Genomic DNA, 19,185 nt, shown 5'->3' on the forward strand with positions numbered 1-19,185 from the left:
GTAGGTACTTGGAGTCATGACGGTTGTGTCATACCCCTTCGGGTATTATATATTGTGTACCTTTTCTTCAAAGTATAATCATGTTAGTTGTGTCAGATGTAATGTTATAAGCACTTATTGTACATGGACTGTGGAATTAATACAGAGGCTGGTTATTTAATATATTTCCATTATGTTATGTGCATTTACTTTCTGCATTTAACCGTTTACCCAAGAGGACAAACATTTGGTGTCGTTGCCTAGACGAACTCGGGAACGGAAGACACAAATGGTGCACGGACACAACGGGCCTACCCGTTGGTGAGATTGACCCAGAGGCCGACGACGCGCAAAGGGAACAATCATCGTGGGATGCAGAGCGTGATGGCAAGAGGCGAAGGGGAAATTGAACCTTGTAATAATCCCGACACATTGCTGATATAAATTGTGGCCGAAAGGCAAAATAAAAATAAAAATAAAAAAAGTTTTTTTGTGTACATGGCCTGTGTTTGCTGTGTATGGAAGTGACTTATGCCCAATAGACTAAATAAGGACAAAAATAAAAAGATACAGAGTGACGAATGGGAAGTGGCACAAACCACGTTGAATCTCAGACAGCAGATAGAACGAAGGCGTAGGCTAAGGCAGCTTGCCAAGGGACGATCGGCCGAGGGGTTGCCCGAAGGGAACCCAGGAGGTGTCACAGAGGTTGCGGAGGTAGAGATAGACAGAGAGAACTACACTATCTACACTATTGTAGGGCTGCCAGAAGGAGTCACAGAGGGTGCCGAAGGAGAACTCTACAGTTCGCCAGAATACCATCGTAGGGTAAGAAACCTGATCGACGCTACCAGAGACTTGCTAAAGAATTTGTCCATTTCAGAGGACAACCGGAGGGAGACATCGAAAGGTGACAGTACGACCGAAGTTGCCAAGGGAGCACAAGGGTACCGTACAGGAGGCAATTTGTTTGGTTCGGTGTCAGCAACTTTTTTCGGAGGACCCACGAGTGGAGGTTCAGTTGCAGGAGGCAGAGGATCGCCAAGTACAAGCACGCAAGGAATTAGAGGAGCGAGACCCAGTGGTGGGATGGCGAGTAAACAAAAATTGCCAAAGTTCACAGGGGAGGGCAAGGAAGACCCCTTAAGGCACTACCGTACATGTGAAACCATTTGGTCCGTCAATGGAGTAATAGACCAGGATGACTGGGTACAGCAGTTCCCAGCCACGTTACAAGGAGTTTCCATAGATTGGTACACCGATGTGGACAAGCAAAAAGTGGCCACATGGGCCAATCTATAGAAGGAATTCACGGGGGAGTTTCGGTTGCTTCGTGATGACAATGAAATTGTAACGGAGATATACAGTACCAAACAAGGTACCAGGGAGACAGTACGGGCATACAGTCGGAGGCTGAAAGAACTCTTGGGTAAAATGGAAAGCCAACCCGCAGATGGATTGAAGAAACAATAGTTCGTTGAAGGGTTGAAATCCTCCCTATGGAGGAAGATGAAAATTGTACCCCCGACGTCATATGACGACGCTTATAATAGGGCGATGGACCTGGAGAGTGAACACAAAACATCAAAGAAGAAGAAAAGTAATAAATCCTCATCCGAGGACGATGACTCTTCACAGGAAAGCAGCAGCGATGACGAGGCTGGAAAATGGGTGCAAGCGCTCCAGAAAGACATGGAGCAAATGAGAAAAGAATTCAAAATAATGAGAAGCACTGGTCGGAATGAAGGGGACATATGGTGCACTGAGTGCAAAGAGGAAGGGCACACAAAGGGTACTTGCCAGAAGAAGGCATTCTGCGAGATTTGCCAAGTGATGGGACACTCCACCAGGGAGTGCCCATACAACATGAAAACCCGAAGTGTGCAAATGAACGAGGTGTTGTTCACGGAGCAGGCCACAACATCCGCACAAGCAGGTACTGGCCAACATACTAACACAACGGCATCATCTGGAGGATACCAGGACAACAGACGCGGCGGTAGAAGGAATAGCAACAATACCAATAACGGAAGCCGTATCCAGTATGACGCCAAGGGTCGGCCAATTATCCAATGTAGGGCCTGTAATCAATGGGGGCACTTCGCCCGTGATTGCACGAAGGAAGCCACCCCTCAGCACCTCTGCCGTTGGTGTGGGCCAAGCGACCATGAGGATGCAAATTTCCCATGGGAAGGGGTTAATCTCCTCAACATTGAGAAGGTTGAGAAGAAGACTGGTGAGAAAGAAGTACTAGCGATCACCCGCACCCAGACGAAAAAAGCCACTTATCCCGACCCCCGCACGGAGAAGGAGAGATTACGGGAGGCAAAGGCCAATATTGAACGTGAGATGACGACCGAACGATAGGACAACGAGGTGGCGAGTACATCATCCCGTACGGAAGCGGAAAATAACATCATTGGGCAAATCTTGCAGATAGAGGTGCCGATAAAGGTAAAAGACCTTCTAGACTCTATGCCACAATTGAGGACTACCATCCTCACCAATGTGCAAAGCACCGCATCGTCGAGTGCACCACAGGTAGGGGTTCCCACCACCGCATCCTCGAGTGCACCACGCTTAACAATGCTTCTTTAGCTCTGACATCATTTTCAGCCTTCTTCTGTTCATCAATAGGTGTCGATGTTCCAGAATTAGGATCATGAGGTATATACCCTTTGTCCACTATCTCCCAAACTTTAGCTCCAAGACATCTGAGATGAATCTTCATTCGCTCCTTCCATATTTTGTAATTTGTACCATCAAATTTGGGACTCTCCTTCCGATAGGGATTGAATGTAGAACTAGATGCAGTTTCCATCAGATCTCCTCAAGTGGTTAAGCTTCTGCAGAGAGGACCTCGCTCTGATACCAATTGTTAGACATATCTGATACCGGGAGTAAACTGAGTGGGGGTGGATTAGTTTACTATTAGAAATTAGAACTTAATGCATATCAAAACCATTAAACCGGAGCACAAAGGAACCAACACAATGAAGAATATAACATGAAAGATCAGTACACACAACACCAATATTTTGATGTGGAAAACCCGGTAAAGGGAAAAACCATGGTGGGAAACCCTACCCACAATCAGATGAATACTCTGTAGTGGTATTGTGAACAATTACAATGGGGTATGCACTTGCAGAAAGGCCAAGAGCTTAGAGTGCACTACTCATCACAAAAGGAAGTCTCACTAACTTACAAAAACATCGGACTACAATCCGAAAAGAATGAACTGTGAAAGTAGCATCTCCTAATGCTTGATACAGTTCCGGTTAAGCACAAATGTTTGCCCTTCAATAAAAAAACCTTCATTGAATGATATATCACTTGTTCGCACATAAACCTTCCTTTGATAATGCAGACATAATCATCCATCCCATCGATATCCAAATTACATGAATAAGTCACCTATAAATATAGATCATCAACCTTATTGACAAGGTCGGTTAAACCCTAAACCCATAAACCCATAATAACAAAAATTACATTGCATGGTATCACCAAACCAATATTATGATTTACATTACATAGCATGGACCTAAAACAAGTAACCAAACAATTCGATCCGTCATAAATTCCATTAAGACCAAAATACAACATGCTTCACCAACCAGTAGAAACCCTTAGTGAAGTAACATAAAAAATCTAATCGTATCCAAATAGGACCACCATAACAACACGCCAGCCAATGCAAAGTCACCAAACACTTAGAATATGATCAAGAAGCACCTTCAACGTTATAGAAACTGATTCCATAAGTCGGACCAAGATCATTTGACCAAAACACCAAATATCACTTACTAGTAAATTTAACCGGGAAAGCTAGAAGCTAGCCAATACCAGTAAATACCAAAAGCAATAACAACAAAAGAACCAAATCATGAACCAATAGAATATAGCAAGCATATAACCATCTAGAGTAAGGATCCAAAACCAATTCCAGAGATTTGATCATACCGGATCAAAATCATAGTTAAAACCAAGATGATCACCAAGAGTAACCGGGATAGGTCCAACCTGGATAGTCTCCAACCGGGATACAGTGTTGACATCAATGACAACACTTAACCAAATCCTAACATATTGCCAACAGTAACTACACATCTCAATTCATGCTTCCTCTCTTCACATGTGCAACCTACAAGAGATGCTACAATAGGCCAACTTAAACAACTACTCATGTGCTTTCTTTTATAGATATGGGCTTGCACAAAACCACCAAACAATATTATATAAACCATGTGACTAATGCTATGAGCTTACAAAACCATTTCTCCCCACATTTACTTTTTGATACTATGTTTTTCCAATATTAAATATCATATGTATCTCGATGTTACATACAACACTTAAAAGTGACCCTAAGAAAGTGTAACCCATCTAATGCACAAATCCCTAAATCCCCTGTGTACCAAAAATAATATTATTTTTTACATTATAACATAAAGTAGGCTATATAACATAATTTTTTCTTGTATTCTCCCACTTGTATACATTGCTTAAGGGATAAAAATTAAACTCAAAAATAGAGGGAACAATCTCTATAGCCAACACGTACCATCAAGAAGTCAAATTATTATGTGTGCTGCATCAAGATACTTGCAACAATAATGAAAGTGACTGTAATCTCAAACATGATTCCTCTTATCCTCCATCATGCCAATGCACAAAAGATAATATTCAATCTAAAGAGATGTCACATATTAGCAATAATCTTGCCTCAAGTTGATATCCAAACACAAACACTAAATCCAATGGTAATAAATATTCATCAATAGTTATCAAGAAAAAATTATCATAGCTAAAATATCAATCATGACTAGTTGCTAACACATCTAACTAACCATAACTCAAGACCAAGGTATACACACCATAACAAGGAAATCTCATTCCATCAACATATGTTGATGCTCTACAAAAAGGATTAGAAAATATATTTGATGGCAACACACACAAGAGCACAAGAAACAAACATTAGTGTTAGCAACAAAAGATTATCCTAAACAAGCATATCAAGAGAGATATTAAGCATGAAATAGAAAGCATACAAACATAAAATAGATAAACTATACTCCTCCCAATGGTAATCAAGATGTTCATAGTTGCTCCTCCCTTGTTCCTCTCCTCTCCAAGTTCCACATGAGTGTAGCTCTCATATTTTAGCACTAGCCATGGATGCCATATGGAGATTCAAGACTTTTGCATATGATAAGAAAATGCTATGCAAGTGTAGATAGTGATGCTATGAAAAAACTCTATGCTAATACCAATATAACAACAATACTCTAATGCTTTTTTCTTTGCTTGAGGAGAAGGGTTCTATTTATAGAAGAAATGGGAAAATGAAGGGTTAAGATTGAGCAATCTTAACAAGGGTTAGGATTGAAAGATATTCAATCCATGTGAGACTTTCAACCCAATCTCATGTTGACAAGTGTCACCATGAGGAGGCTTGAGAGGAGAGATAAGTAGCATTAAATGCTTGAGGGGACATGATGGTTACCCTGGGGGGTTGGGTTAGGGTTAGGTTAATGGATATTCCTTTTATCCAAGGGATAAATGAATGTGCAAGGGTTAAATGGTTACCTTAGTCAAAGAAATAAATGCTTTGAAGAGTCCCATGAGTCGAAAGGATGGTTAAGTTAGAGGAAAGTCTCTAACCAAAGGTAAAAGGTGAGTTAACCATAAATGGTTGTGTAAGAGCCTTTAATGGTTTGGAAGGCTTTAGAGGTTAACCATTTGAAAACATAAAGCCTTTAATGGTTATTGAAGACTTTGGAGGTTTTTGAGAAGTGACTTCCTTTTATTTAAGAATGTGACAATATTTAGGGGATGGATTAGGTTAATTGGGAAGGGTTAGAAGAATCTAGAAGGGATTTAGGCATGCAAGTGGATTTTGTCGGAGAATGCAAGTGGGAGAAATTTTAGGATTTTCAATTGAAATACATTTCAATTAAATGGTGTAATTTGCATTTCAAATAAATATTAATTTATTTAAATGAGAAAAAGGAAGATAAAGCATTAAATGCTTGAAGACTTTAAGGGAAACCTTTAAAGGCTTAAAAAGACTCTAGAAGGAAGCCATTAAGTTTGAAGACTTTAAGGGAAACCATTAAAGGTTTCAAGTGGGTGAGGATAAATAGGATTTTAAATAAATAATTTATTTAAAATAGTTGTGCAACTTGCATTTGTAGGAAAATGCAAGTGGGTGGAGGATAAAGGTGATTTAAATAAATGTTAATTTATTTAAATGTGAGAGATGGGATTTTGGGGGTTTTAAATAAATATTAATTTATTTAAATGTGAGAGAAGATTTAATTAAACAAATATGATTTATTTATTTAATTAATGGTCTGAATTCGGTTAAGTGAATTAAATCAAATAAACTAAATAATTTATTTAATTAATAGGAGAAGAGGGTTAAGATGAATTAATTAAATATTAATTTAATTAATTATTGATTGATGGTTAAATAATCAAATAAATACTAAATATTCATTTAATTAAGTGGACAGATTTATGTGACTACATATGTAACCTAGATTTTCTCAATTTTTGCTCCTTCTCTCTATTGAAACCCTTATGTGTTCAAAGCTACTTATTGTTGGATCATCATGCAATGGCTCATCACTCACTATTGGTTCGCCACTTGTTGGTTTGTTGTGTGATGGCTTGCACTAATCGTCGATTTCACTCATTGTTGATTCATCACTTGTTGGTGGTGCACCACTCCATTCTTTTGTTGCTTCTAGTGGCCTCATCACTAATTGTGTTAATGTTTCCCCTTCTGTGGGTTCTCTACCTAGTCATACCCCTTTACAAGATATGACTGTCAATTTTATGCAAAGAGTTACTATGCTTTGGTAGTAACCTTGTTGTGGAAAATTTTCTATCGCTAGGTTTTGGTTCTCTGTGTGTGGATGCCTATGAATCCTGTATGATTGGTCACCACCCTCCTTATGATCTTGCTGATCCCTCCCATAAAGGTAAACCCCTTCCTTGCTCTTCTTCTTCCCTTGTTATTATCTATGGATAGGTGATGTTGGACAACAAAGTCTACTTTTGTTGTCATTCTCTCATATGCAAATCTTAATGTTGGTATTTGGCCTTCATTTATAGAACTGAACAGATGAGTTTTGGAGTCTTGGAGGGCCCATACTATTGACAAGATTAAAATTTATCTCTATGCTTAGGGATTCTTTCTAGCATCCTTCTAAGCTAAGGATGACAAGTCTTGAGTGTTGGAGGATGGTGTTTGGATATGGGGTAACGTCTCACTTTCTCTAAATTCTTGACTCCCTTCCTTCAACCCTATTTTTGAATCATTAAAAAAAAAATTGTATTGCTGAACACAAAAGTACATTGAGAAGGGGGGGTTGAATCAGTGTATACTTAAATACTTCTAAAACCACTTTTCTACATTCACAAGTAATTAACCATATATTGTAGAAGAATGTGTAGATCAATAACACAACACACAACACCAAGATATAAGTGGAAAACCCAAGATGGGAAAAACCACAATGAGAAAATGCTACTTGGAGCTACTGTCCAAATCTAGCCTCACAAATGTATCAGTTGTTTATAATTAATTTGAAGGCACCAATCTTCAGGAGACACCAATCCCTTGGACTTTATGGACACCAATCCAAAGGAGCTCCAACCCTTACAGTTTATGGAAACCAATCCAAAGGAGCACCAACCCCCTTATAATCACTTGATTTGAAGACACCAACATTCAAGAGGCACCAATCCCCTACACTAACATACAAGACTGTAATATTGATATAATACAAAAAGAATGAATAGATATGAACCTCAATAATTTTGCCGTCTCTTTAGAATTTTGGTCCACTCTCTTTCGGCTCTGCAACTCTCCCTTCTTTGCTGCTCAAATTGATAAAACACTATCAGCTCTCACTCTATTCTACTTCTCTACAACTCCTCAATCTTTCTTCACTTTGCAACAAAATATATATCAATTTTGATTCTATTTATATACTTGGTGTTAACCTCTGGAATGTTAATCAATACCACACTATAGATCATAAAAACAACAATTTGCATTGCAATCATGCATCATGATCTGTACATTTTCCTATGTTGTATTAGGATTGTTCATTCAATCAGTTTGCACTTTGTTCTTATCATCACAACATAGAGAGCCCATCCCATTTTGTAATTGCCCAATTGCATTCAAAAGATAATTGACTAAGTCGACTTGTGCAAGTTCCTAGAATGTTCGGTTATCATGCCAAAATAGGTTCCTCTCGATCCTTTAAATATGGACAGTTGATCCGCTTGACTTGATCAAAAAGATTTGTTCATTGTTGCCAACATGGTGGTTCCATGTGCCACATCACATTATAGCCTGCACAATTTCCTTGGGTCTTCTTTAGTATGTCACATCAAAGAGTCTATTTTATTTTACCTTAATTTTCAAGGACATGTGGCGTGGGGTCACAACATCGTGACCTGACTCTTGCTTGCATCATCAAACCTTATGAAGTTGTGCTTTCTTCTATCCTTCTAGCTCTGTGGGCCCCAATACAACATGTGGCAACTGATTGCTTCATTGCGCGCTAAACTTCAAATGTTAACTCCAAGATGTGAAAAACATTTGTTATGACTGTTTACGATTTGATTGCAACATTGCAGCCACCTCTGGCAATTAACCCTGAACGTTGCGATTATGTGCCTAACAATCCACCGCGACATCACAACCTCCCCTAATGGTCTGTCCCAACCACTACAATCTTGCACCTAGCACTTCATGTTAACTCCCATGGTTCCATTGCAACTTCGTAGCCTCTTTTGGTAGTCTGTTATGACGATTGTGATCTTGCACCTAGCAGATTATGTCACCTCGATGTGCACTTCAAGTTGGGCAGCAAAAACATGTGAACTATTGCTCACTTAACCTATTGTCACTAGTTTATATAAAAACTTGATAACGTCGCCATACTACCAATGTGGGATAAAAGGTTAAAACTATTACACGCATAAGATTGTACCTTCTGCACACAATCTGTATGTTCTCCCTAAATTGTTCTTGCCCAAAGGTGCACATCTACACTATGTAGCTATATGGCATCTCAAAGACATCTTAGGTTCTCTATGTCATGTCAACCCATCCATCTCGTTATTGATCCCTTCCTTCAATACATATCCTTTTGACATCACTAACAAGGAAAAATACTTGCAACCATCCAAGAAAGAATGCACTTTAGTCGATACATTCTAATAGATGAAATGAGATTCATTGGTCCAAAGTTGCTACAAAGTTGATATTGGGTTGTGTGAAGCATTCCCTGCCCATAACCACATCCCATTTGGAGGATACTCAATCGTTCTCTTTGATGGCTTGGGGCAACTATCGTCAACCAATGACATTCCAATATATAGTCCAACTTCCTATGGGAGGACACTATTGCATAGCTTCACAATAGTTATAACATTTTAAAAATATCTCATCAAATTTGAGAGGAATCTACCCAAACTGAATTTTGTGCACTTCTCTCAAATCCACTGAATGTAGAACCTATAATTATAGATTACCAATTTCTAAAGTCTCAATCAAGTTCCACACTCATGTCTAAAGATCAATCTATTTTCTTATCATCCATACATATCTTTTTGCAACAAATGAAATGGTGTCACTCCATAATAAGTGCATGTTACTTTTAGCAAATCTAGTTTTTCTATCCACTATAGAGCAACACAGGCGATAAACATGCTCAAATCTAGACTCAAAGAACAATTTGAATCTAATATCCTCTTATGTATTGGACAAGAGGTTATGCTATGTAAAAATTTATGGGTGCAAATAGGACTTGCTAATGGTGCACTTGGATAGGTCAAAGAAATTGTATACAATAATGGAAAAAAATCACCTCAACTTCCATTCTTTGTTGTTGTTTAATTCGAAAAATTACATAGGATCACAACAACCCAAAAAATATCCTTGTAACCCTAATGAGCCATGGTATCCACCATTAAATACCACTAAAGATGGCATGGGCCTTAATGAAACACAAATTCCAAAGGCTTGCCCTTCAAAGAGAAACAATCGACATCAGCAACATTTATGGGTAAGGATTGACATTCACAACTATTTCAAGAGTCCATGAACTTGCAAGTTGCATACACCTTGTCTTCACATTCCAAAGATATGTAGGAATACAACAAAGTCCATATGTTGCTCATTAAAAAGAAGAGGTGGCACACTTGACAACATTATCCAATGCAAACTCTTCAAATAATAAACAATAGTGGCAAATACTCAAGGCTTGTACCCTCGTTTATTTCTTCAATATTTCTACTATGCCTTTATGTTCATTTTTATTATTTAATGAATACCAAAAGTATTCATTCTATAATGCATTGTACTAGTTTACTATTGCTCATGTACAAATTTATATAGTTTGCAAATTTCACTTATGCCAAAAAAATGCATTTTCATTTTATTATCTTTATGTGATTCATTTCAAAGTCACTATCTTCGAGGCTTCTAATTCTCAAAATATGGACATTAAAATCTATGATATTATGTCAGTGGCATAAGCTTTAAATATTTTATATCTTTAATATATAAATTTCATCTATACATTCTTCATTTAAGGTGTGGAAAACAATATATATTAAGTTATTTATTATTATTTTATTTATGTAGTTCATATTTTGTGACAGTTTTTGAAGTTTTTGAAATAATGACCTTCTATAGAATTGCCTCCAATCTAGAGATCTTTTGGACATTTATAATATTTTCATGTGAGTGATTTGATATTGTAGATAAATTCATCTCTATATGGTAAATTATTTTATTTGTGAAACTTATTAACACTTATAATTTGCAATATATCAGTTTTCCAAACATTATTGTCATTTATCTCTTAAATTTGACATCATATGTCAGTTTACCAAATATTATTGCCATCTGTCTCTTAAAATTTACACGTTTTGGTGCTTTGCATGCTATTTTATCTGTAAAATGCTCCCTCTTACTAATGGTCTCTATTTATCTCTTAAAGTAAAAAAGGTGAAACTAATTTGAGTTTATTTTGCATAGACAAAGCCCTTCGCCAACACTTCTTCAATATCCAATTCACATATATGCAAAAAAATAGACCAAAATTTTCCCTATTTCACTTTCCAATCCTCTTTGGCATACCCATTGCACACCTAGGTGTGATTGGTAGTTTCTAATCAATAGAAGGCTAAAGAAATGGACATGCTTAAGGCAAAAAGCATTATGAATGAAAAGTTGACAATTTTAAAAGATATCCTCAAAGTTAAATCAAACCTTAAAAAGTGTTGGACTATAGTAGCACTACCATCTAAAACACTAACATCAACATCAGATTACTACATGAAAACATCAACCCACATGTGTTATAGGCTTATGCGGGCCCTAGCACAAGAACAACAAGTTGCAAAGCAAAGAAACAATACAAGAAGATGAGGATCTCATGGCATATCAATTGAAAACAACATTTTTCATGACTTAATTGCATTATCTTTTTCTCACCTAGTGTCAATGATACTATTTAAATTTATATGCATGCACTTAATTGTTGAAAATGTGTTTATTGATAATTTTGGTTCTTGATAATAAAAGGATAAAGTCCTTTTAAACTTTTTTAACTTAAAAAACAACCAACCAATCATAAGTGAAAATATCATTTTCATGCTCTATTATTTAGAAGCTTTTGTGGATTTAAAAAACATTTCAAATACACAAACTCATATCATTATGAAAGTTATACAATAGAAATATTTCTTCTAATATTGTAGTGTTGGATATAATCTGTGGTCTCTTTTTCTCTTTATGTTTAAAAAAAATAAAAATTATTTCACTTGTGTATGTTTCATGGTTTCTTATTATTATAATCTTTTTGTTATTTTTAACTTAATCTATTAAACCATGTATAGGTTTGTTAAGTGATATTTTCACACATTTAACATGTGTAAAATATGTTTTTAGAAACATATATCTTATTCTACAATATATATTTAATTAATCTAATTTAGAAATTATGACAATCTTATATTTTATTATTATAAAATTTCAATTTCTCTAAATTTATAAGAATTAATATTTTACATTACATGCCTTAAAAATAAAAATAAAAAACCAATCATAGATTAATAAAAAATTGTCATGCTGTATTATTTAAAAGTTTTTGTTGATTTAAATAAATATTTCAAATTTACAAACTCATTTTTGAAAAAACTTGTACAATGAAAATATCTTCCAATTTTTATAGCATTGGGTCTAATTTAATCTCTCTCTCTTTTATTTCACTTCTCAGTTTCATGGTTTCTTATTGTTGTAATCTTTTGTTAATTTTTAACTCAAATCTATTAGATGGTGCATAAGTTTAAAAAACATTTATTTAAAAACATAAGTTTTATTTTACACTATATTGTAAATTATATAGTTTTTTTGACAAATATATTTTATTTTAAGCTAATTTACAAATTATGACAATCATATATTTTGTTATTATAATATTTCAATTTCTTTAAATTTATAAAAAATAAAATTTAACATTATATATTTTTTCTTCACACTTTCAATCTATATTGAATTTAAATCAATACAACATTGCAACTCTTTTTATATAAAATTAAAACATTTCATATTATTAAAATATAATTTATTTTAAATTTGAAAAATATCTAAGAACCAAATTAACATTCAGATAAACTACCTAAGCAAATTAAACAAATTAATGAAGTTTACTACAATAAAATATATTTTTTAATGAGACTGAAAATAAATATGAATCACAAAGTATATTTAATGATAAGGTGAAATTAAAACTTTATTAACTAGAAGAACATTATTTTATATTAAAAGACATGTATATTATTAGGAATAAATAAAAACATGTTCAAAGTGACAAAAGTACGAATAAGTGTAAGAACCGACTAAACGTGTCGAAATTTTTAAGCTAAAACCATGGCTTGTCCGCCAATGGTTAAAAGCTCTACTACCAAGCGGTGACATTTTTACTGCCTGTTTTTATTATTAAAGAAATAATTTAATAAAATTAATCTCTGTAATTTTCTTTCTTTCTTGCAGTCTCATAGCTGAGATTTTTGAGGTACAGCTATTATTTCAAGTTACATTTGATAGCTTTCTCTCTTGAAAATTTTATGGAAAAGAAACTGCAGCCTTGTGACTAAGATATTGAATGTACAGCTATTCTTTTCAGCTACATTTCATAGCTTTCTTTCTTGTAAATTTTACCCGCTTTGTTCGATATGGGAAAAAATAATTAATCTGTGTAAAATTTGTGTTCTTTATATTTACAGCATTTTCAATAGATCATGGATTATTATGATCCAAATCCAAACGATTCACATAAAATGAAGCATCCAGATTCCCTGAAACTGACCGTGAATTTGCAAGCCTCCAGGTACCACGCGCCTCAGCCGCAGATCTGGAAAGAGCTTGAAATCGGCTTTATTAAGAAAAAATATTCAAAACCAATTTTCCTGGCACCGTCCCGCCCATTGGAACGGCAGAAAACTGTTACAAGATTCAATAGCAGCATTTAGGGGCAGCTGGAAAAAGCAAAATGCAACGCAAACCAAATATCTATTCAAAGAAGAGAGGAGGAATGTGAACATAGCAAACCAAGAAATTACTGAGATAAGAGAATGGATGGCACTTAAATGGATCTGGAGTCCCCATTAAAAGCTCCAAAGCCCGACGAAATCCTCCTCTGTTATGCAAGTCGCTTCCGGATCCGCCCCTGTTTCATGAAAATCAACGCTTCCTTCAGAATATGTGGGTTCTGTCAAGTCTAAATACGATTCGAGAGCTCTCAATTCGTTTCTGAACTCCAAATCTACAAATTCCTCCTTCACAGGGCCTCTCAGCTCCGAAACATCCGCCGCTTTCGACTCCTCTGCCCCACTGGACTCGAAGGACACCACGCTGGAGCTGCTGCCAGCCTGTCGAAACAGAGAATCCACGTCAGCGTTACGATGAGGTGGCATCAGGTTACTCATCTCGGGGGCATTAAAATTGTCATCGACCGTACTGGAAAACGGCACACTCTGGCAGGAGCGGCTCTGTTTGGTTGCACACGTCGACAGCTGAAACGCCGAGTCAGCATACTGCACAGGGCCATACCACTGCCATGGAGGACACTGTACCATTTCCCTCGCTTTCCTTTCATTCAAATCCTTTGCCGGCGGAGGGGGCGCCTCAGTGGCGAAATTAAGCTTAGCCTTTTTGCCCCTGATCTCACGAGCAGCAGCATCATAAGCCCTAGCAGCTTCTTCGGCACTGTTAAAGGTACCAAGCCAAACCCTCTCGCCTTTTCTGGGATCCCTTATCTCTGCCGCCCATTTACCCCACGGCCGCTGCCTGATCCCTCTGTACAAATTCTTCCTCTTTCTCCCTCCTCCTTTACCTTGAAACCCTAATCATCCACAAAACAAAAGCATTAGCCCGAAATCATTCACAAATCAAAAGCATTAACCCGACCAAAACGCAGCAAAACTGAGAAAAAGGGACCCTCTGATCTGGACTTACCAGTAGGCGTAAATCCTTGCTCTGAATCAAGGATCGAACCCGAGGCCGAGCCAAACGGGTCGTTTCCGGTCACTCGCCGAGAGCGCCGATTGGGAATGAAATCAGCAATTATCGAACCTCCACACATGGCATCACTCTTGTAAACCAAAAGTAAACCCTAAAAACCCTAGAAAATACCACTCAATCTCTGCTCCAAAAGTCTTGTTCCCTGCAATAAACCCTAAACCCTAGGAAAAATACCACTCAAGCTCTGCTTCAACACAGAAGTCTTTGTAACTTGAAGAAAAAGTGAATGGATATGCCAAGGTATTTATAGACTCGCAATCTCCGTCCCCGAAAATTACGCGTGGAAATTTGTTTGCTGACATCATCACCCGAACTGTCAACAATTGGGTCTTATTCCTGGAAGTTAAATAAGAATATTCTGAGCTGACTGGTTAGGTTGCGGCAGCTTTGTCGCCTAGGTTGGCGCTAAGATGGTCAAAATCTATTTGCGGAAGTCAACATACTGCCAGCTGATTTCTAGCGCCGCCATTTCGCAACACGCAGATGACGTGGCAAGCGGCTTAACGTGCTCCACTTTATTTTTATTTAAACATTACTTGTTTGGTAAGTAAGATGTAGCAGATATATAGAAGATTCGGTCAAGTGCTAGACAGCTATATTATTTTTATTTACTTTGTCTAATAGTACCCACGACGAAGAAGCACTCCAAATTGTACTACGTTGCATGAGTTGTACTATTTCACCCGTGGACTCCACAATATTCTTACCCACGTGTTTATTTTTTAACCTTACAAGGGGTGCTATCCTATTGGTTGTATTGTCCACCTAGGTATTCAGTATACATTATTATTGACAAAGTATGTATCAGAATTGTATAGTCTTGCCCTTGTTTTTATAATTTTAAGGTTTGGGTTTTTAAGAAGGATTGTTATCACAACAAAGTCGTATTAGTTATTAATGCGGGAGTTTTGGTAAATTCATTTGGGGCATACGAGTCATTGGTCGATTAAGAGCTAAAGATTGAGGGGTATCCATTCTATCAAATTCATCAGGGGCACACGAGCCTTAGGCTGCCCAAGAGCCAAGTATTGAGGGGTATCTATTCCACCAAATTCATACAAGGCATAAGCCTGACCTCACCCTTATGATGTCGATCCTTGCACTCAACAAGATTTGATCTTAAAACTCGATCCTTAGTAGATTCATAAAGAACCATTCAACTTCAACAAGAAACTAAAAACCCATTGACTAAAATTTTGTTATTAACATGATATTTTTATTAATTGTTCATTTCATTTAATTGGTGCTTAAAAAATTAAAGTCTATCATGTATAAATATATTCACCGACTGCTAAATCCCATTCAACTTTTGGACCACTAATTAAAATGTCAGATTATGGACCACATCAAATTAATGATATAATAATCTTACAAACTTAAAGAATATGTTAATTTATAAAGTATTGACTTCATTATTTTGTCCTAAGAAGTCTCTTTAGGACCACTTGAGTTTCCTACCCGTTCATATCGATCTCCATTTTCTTTTGGTCTATTCAATTTTTCCCTCGTGCGTATGACTAAAATAAAAGAATATTTTCCCTCCACAAGTAGACGTTATTTATTTGAAGTAGAAGAATATTAAATTAAAAACTTTTTGTTATTATTTACATAATTTTCTAAAAGTTATTTAGACAGCCTAAAATAAGTAAAGTGTCATAGCATATTTATTTATTTTAAAATTATTTTAATAATAAAATTTGTTTTTGATTTAAAAGTAACATTAATTAGGGTGTCGATCCTTTAACATAGTTATAGACTATCTACAATACATCAACAACAAAAAATCAGACAAAAGTTCAACAAAAAATAAACAGATAAGAGTTTTAGTAGTAAATAAACGGCAGGGGCATACCCCGAATCAAAAAACTAGTAAAAAAACCTAAGAACTAAGGGGTCGATTTCCATGCCCCTATCATGTCTATGATCTTCTCTCTGTCTTCAAAAAGGAACTTATAAAGTTCCCTAGTAGCATGTTTATCAATTTCTTCTTTAGCAGTTTTGTCGCGGAGAAGGGAAAGTGTCAGCGTCAAATTGTGCAGAACCCGGATGCAAAACTTATTGTAATTTATTTTATTTTGTAATGTAAAAAATTGTTTTATTTTTTAATTGAATAATTTTGATTTCTTATTATTATAATATATTATGTTAATAAATATATTTGTTATTTATAGTATTATATGATGTTTAAATCATAGGATTGTTGTTGTGGCATTTAAGATTCAAATTTATACAAGGTCATTATGATTGTGAGCATTATGCCTTCATTCATCCATTGTCTTTGTGGGTTTGAACCTTCGTGTTTAAGCTATTGGTGTTTATGTTGTTGACTTCAAGCTCCAAACTCTCACTATGCCAATGTGTTTGTGAGTTTTGTGCCATTGTTGGGCTACTAAACTCACGGGTTTGCACTAATTATGTTGAAGTAATATATTTATGCCAAGGATGAGATCTTGTTTGTGACATCATTTGACTCAGGCTAGACTAAAAATTCTCATGTTATTGATAAAAATAATATTTACTAAACCTTTTTGAAATATTTATCTAAAAAGTGTGAAAATATTACTTTACAATTTTTAAGATTTTCATTATTTACTAATGTTTATTTTTAATTAATTAAAAAAATACAATAACTCCTCATAAATAAAATAATTCTCAAATAAATAAAAAAGATTTATTAAATATAAGCAATCTCATCCTTCTCCCAATGTGTTTGATGTGATCATGCTTATGGATTATGTGACTATCTTCTAGCATGGTGGGAATGGACCTTTGGGTACTAAATGTTAGGGTCGGCAAAAAACTCAAGCCTCTAAAGATCACTTGCAAAACCAAAAGACATCTTCCATAGGAAAGAAACGAGAGAAAAATATTGCTTGATTAAGGGCACAATGGATTAGATTGATGTTGGAATTAGAATGTACATATGATGTCTTTCTTATAAAGGTAAGGTTAAGAGATAGGATTGAATGGGATTATGACAAGTGTTTTAATCATGTGCAATGAGACAACATATGATAAAATAGGAGAAGATCACATGACATCTAAGACTTCTAGAAAGATTCTTATCTCCCTAAGAAAACTTAACATGTCAATATGTGTCAAAAGGACCTAATTAGGAACAAGTTAGATAATGTGCCTTGTTCACACTGCAAAGGGGGAAATTGCTTAGGAAAAAACCCTATTTGCACTAACACCCCCTCTTAAGGGCAACTTATGGAGAATGCAAAAAATGCAAAGATGCATGATGATGATGATTATGGGTCTCGACTACCAATACATGTGAGGTACCTATTTATATATGCAATCTCTCGCAAACAAAGAAAAGGAGAAAACCTAATGTGACAAAACTCCTCTCCAAAAGAGAGAAAAGATGAAAAACACATGAACAAGTGATGAATGAAGAACTTAAGAAACCCTAAATATGAGATCCATCACAATTATACAATAAATTACCACATAAACTGGAAATAGATACTATGTAATGCCCCCACAATATATAATATTTTATAGAACTAGTAAATTCTTGAAGACAAAGCAAGATCAAATACCTACAAACAACATTTCTTCCTTTAAGAATAAATAAGACCAAGTACAAATGTAAGAAGGCTTCTCATTCTAAATAGAAATTGGTCGAAAGAAGAATACAAAAGTATGACGATTGTGTCTTTAAAATTTGCTCATGTATCATAATTTTCATGATAGATAATTATGCTACAATCAAGTTAGGTGCATTCCCAATCAATGTAAAAGGTGAAAAACCAAGATTGAGTGGTAACTGCGTTAAACTAAACCCAAAGAAAAGATGATGTGAAAATAATTGTGATTGGGATCTAATCAAATATGAGAGATAACTGTTGGAAATATTGGCATCAATGTCAAAGGCACATGGGATCTAATTGTTGGAAATATCTTAATTATATTGTTGCCATTGATGTTAAGTTGGAATGTCAAAGGTTCAGATGTTGTCATTGTTGTCAAGAGTTGGTGCAGTTGCGAATTTTGTCTCAAATAATTGAAAATGATGTCACAAATGCTTTGCACATAATTGAAGGAAATTTTTATTTATTACTTCTACAAGAGTTAGGAAGTTTATTGAAATTAGTATCTTTTGAATGAGTACTAAGATTGTTGAATTCTGAAAGAGTTTGCACTAGATCTTTGAGTTTTGTTGGTCAAAGGTAGTATATGTACCAAGTTATACTATCACTATTTTGGGTGTCACATTCTACCACAATTATTTATTTAATTTTGTGGTTTGGTATCTAGATGAAGCTAATCTAAAAGTATGTCAAATAAAAAATTTAGATGACTTGAGCTATCAAAGACATTTCTAGAGCGGTTAGAATGAAGATTGTATTTACTGAATGTTTGTGCAAATGTTTGGATGTTTATTTCAAACAAAAGAAATGTTTGTCACTTAGAGGAAGGGTGTAAAGGTAAATTTGGCCTAGTAGAGCTTATTATATGAAGCGCATACTATTTATTCACTCCTATGTTATCACATATGATTTGAGGTCAACTCAGCTACACGTTAAAGATTGACCCATGGCCAACATAAGTTATCTTAGAGATTTTTTATG

The 19,185-nt window shown here is 35.6% G+C and overlaps 1 protein-coding gene across 1 annotated transcript; it reads right to left on the reverse strand.

The window, feature by feature from the left end:
• Positions 1 to 13,230: 13,230 nt before the first annotated feature.
• LOC131050561 (ethylene-responsive transcription factor RAP2-3) lies at positions 13,231 to 14,826 on the reverse strand. Its single transcript, XM_057984762.2, has 2 exons — positions 14,540 to 14,826; positions 13,231 to 14,426 (listed from the first exon to the last, which is right to left on the reverse strand). The coding sequence occupies exons 1-2, from the start codon at positions 14,664 to 14,666 to the stop codon at positions 13,690 to 13,692; spliced, it is 864 nt and encodes a 287-aa protein (XP_057840745.2). The 5' UTR covers positions 14,667 to 14,826; the 3' UTR covers positions 13,231 to 13,689.
• Between the last annotated feature and the right edge of the window lie 4,359 nt (positions 14,827 to 19,185).

This window comes from Cryptomeria japonica, chromosome 2 (assembly GCF_030272615.1).
Source record: "Cryptomeria japonica chromosome 2, Sugi_1.0, whole genome shotgun sequence".
Classification (NCBI taxonomy): Eukaryota; Viridiplantae; Streptophyta; class Pinopsida; order Cupressales; family Cupressaceae; genus Cryptomeria; species Cryptomeria japonica.

Excerpts from the sequence above, each read along its gene's own strand:
- LOC131050561 (XM_057984762.2), bottom strand. The coding sequence starts at position 14,666 with ATGTGTGGAGGTTCGATAATTGCTGATTTCATTCCCAATCGGCGCTCT. Across the intron at positions 14,427-14,539 it reads GCAAGGATTTACGCCTACTG|GGTTTCAAGGTAAAGGAGGA; the intron begins GTAAGTCCAGAT and ends GTGGATGATTAG.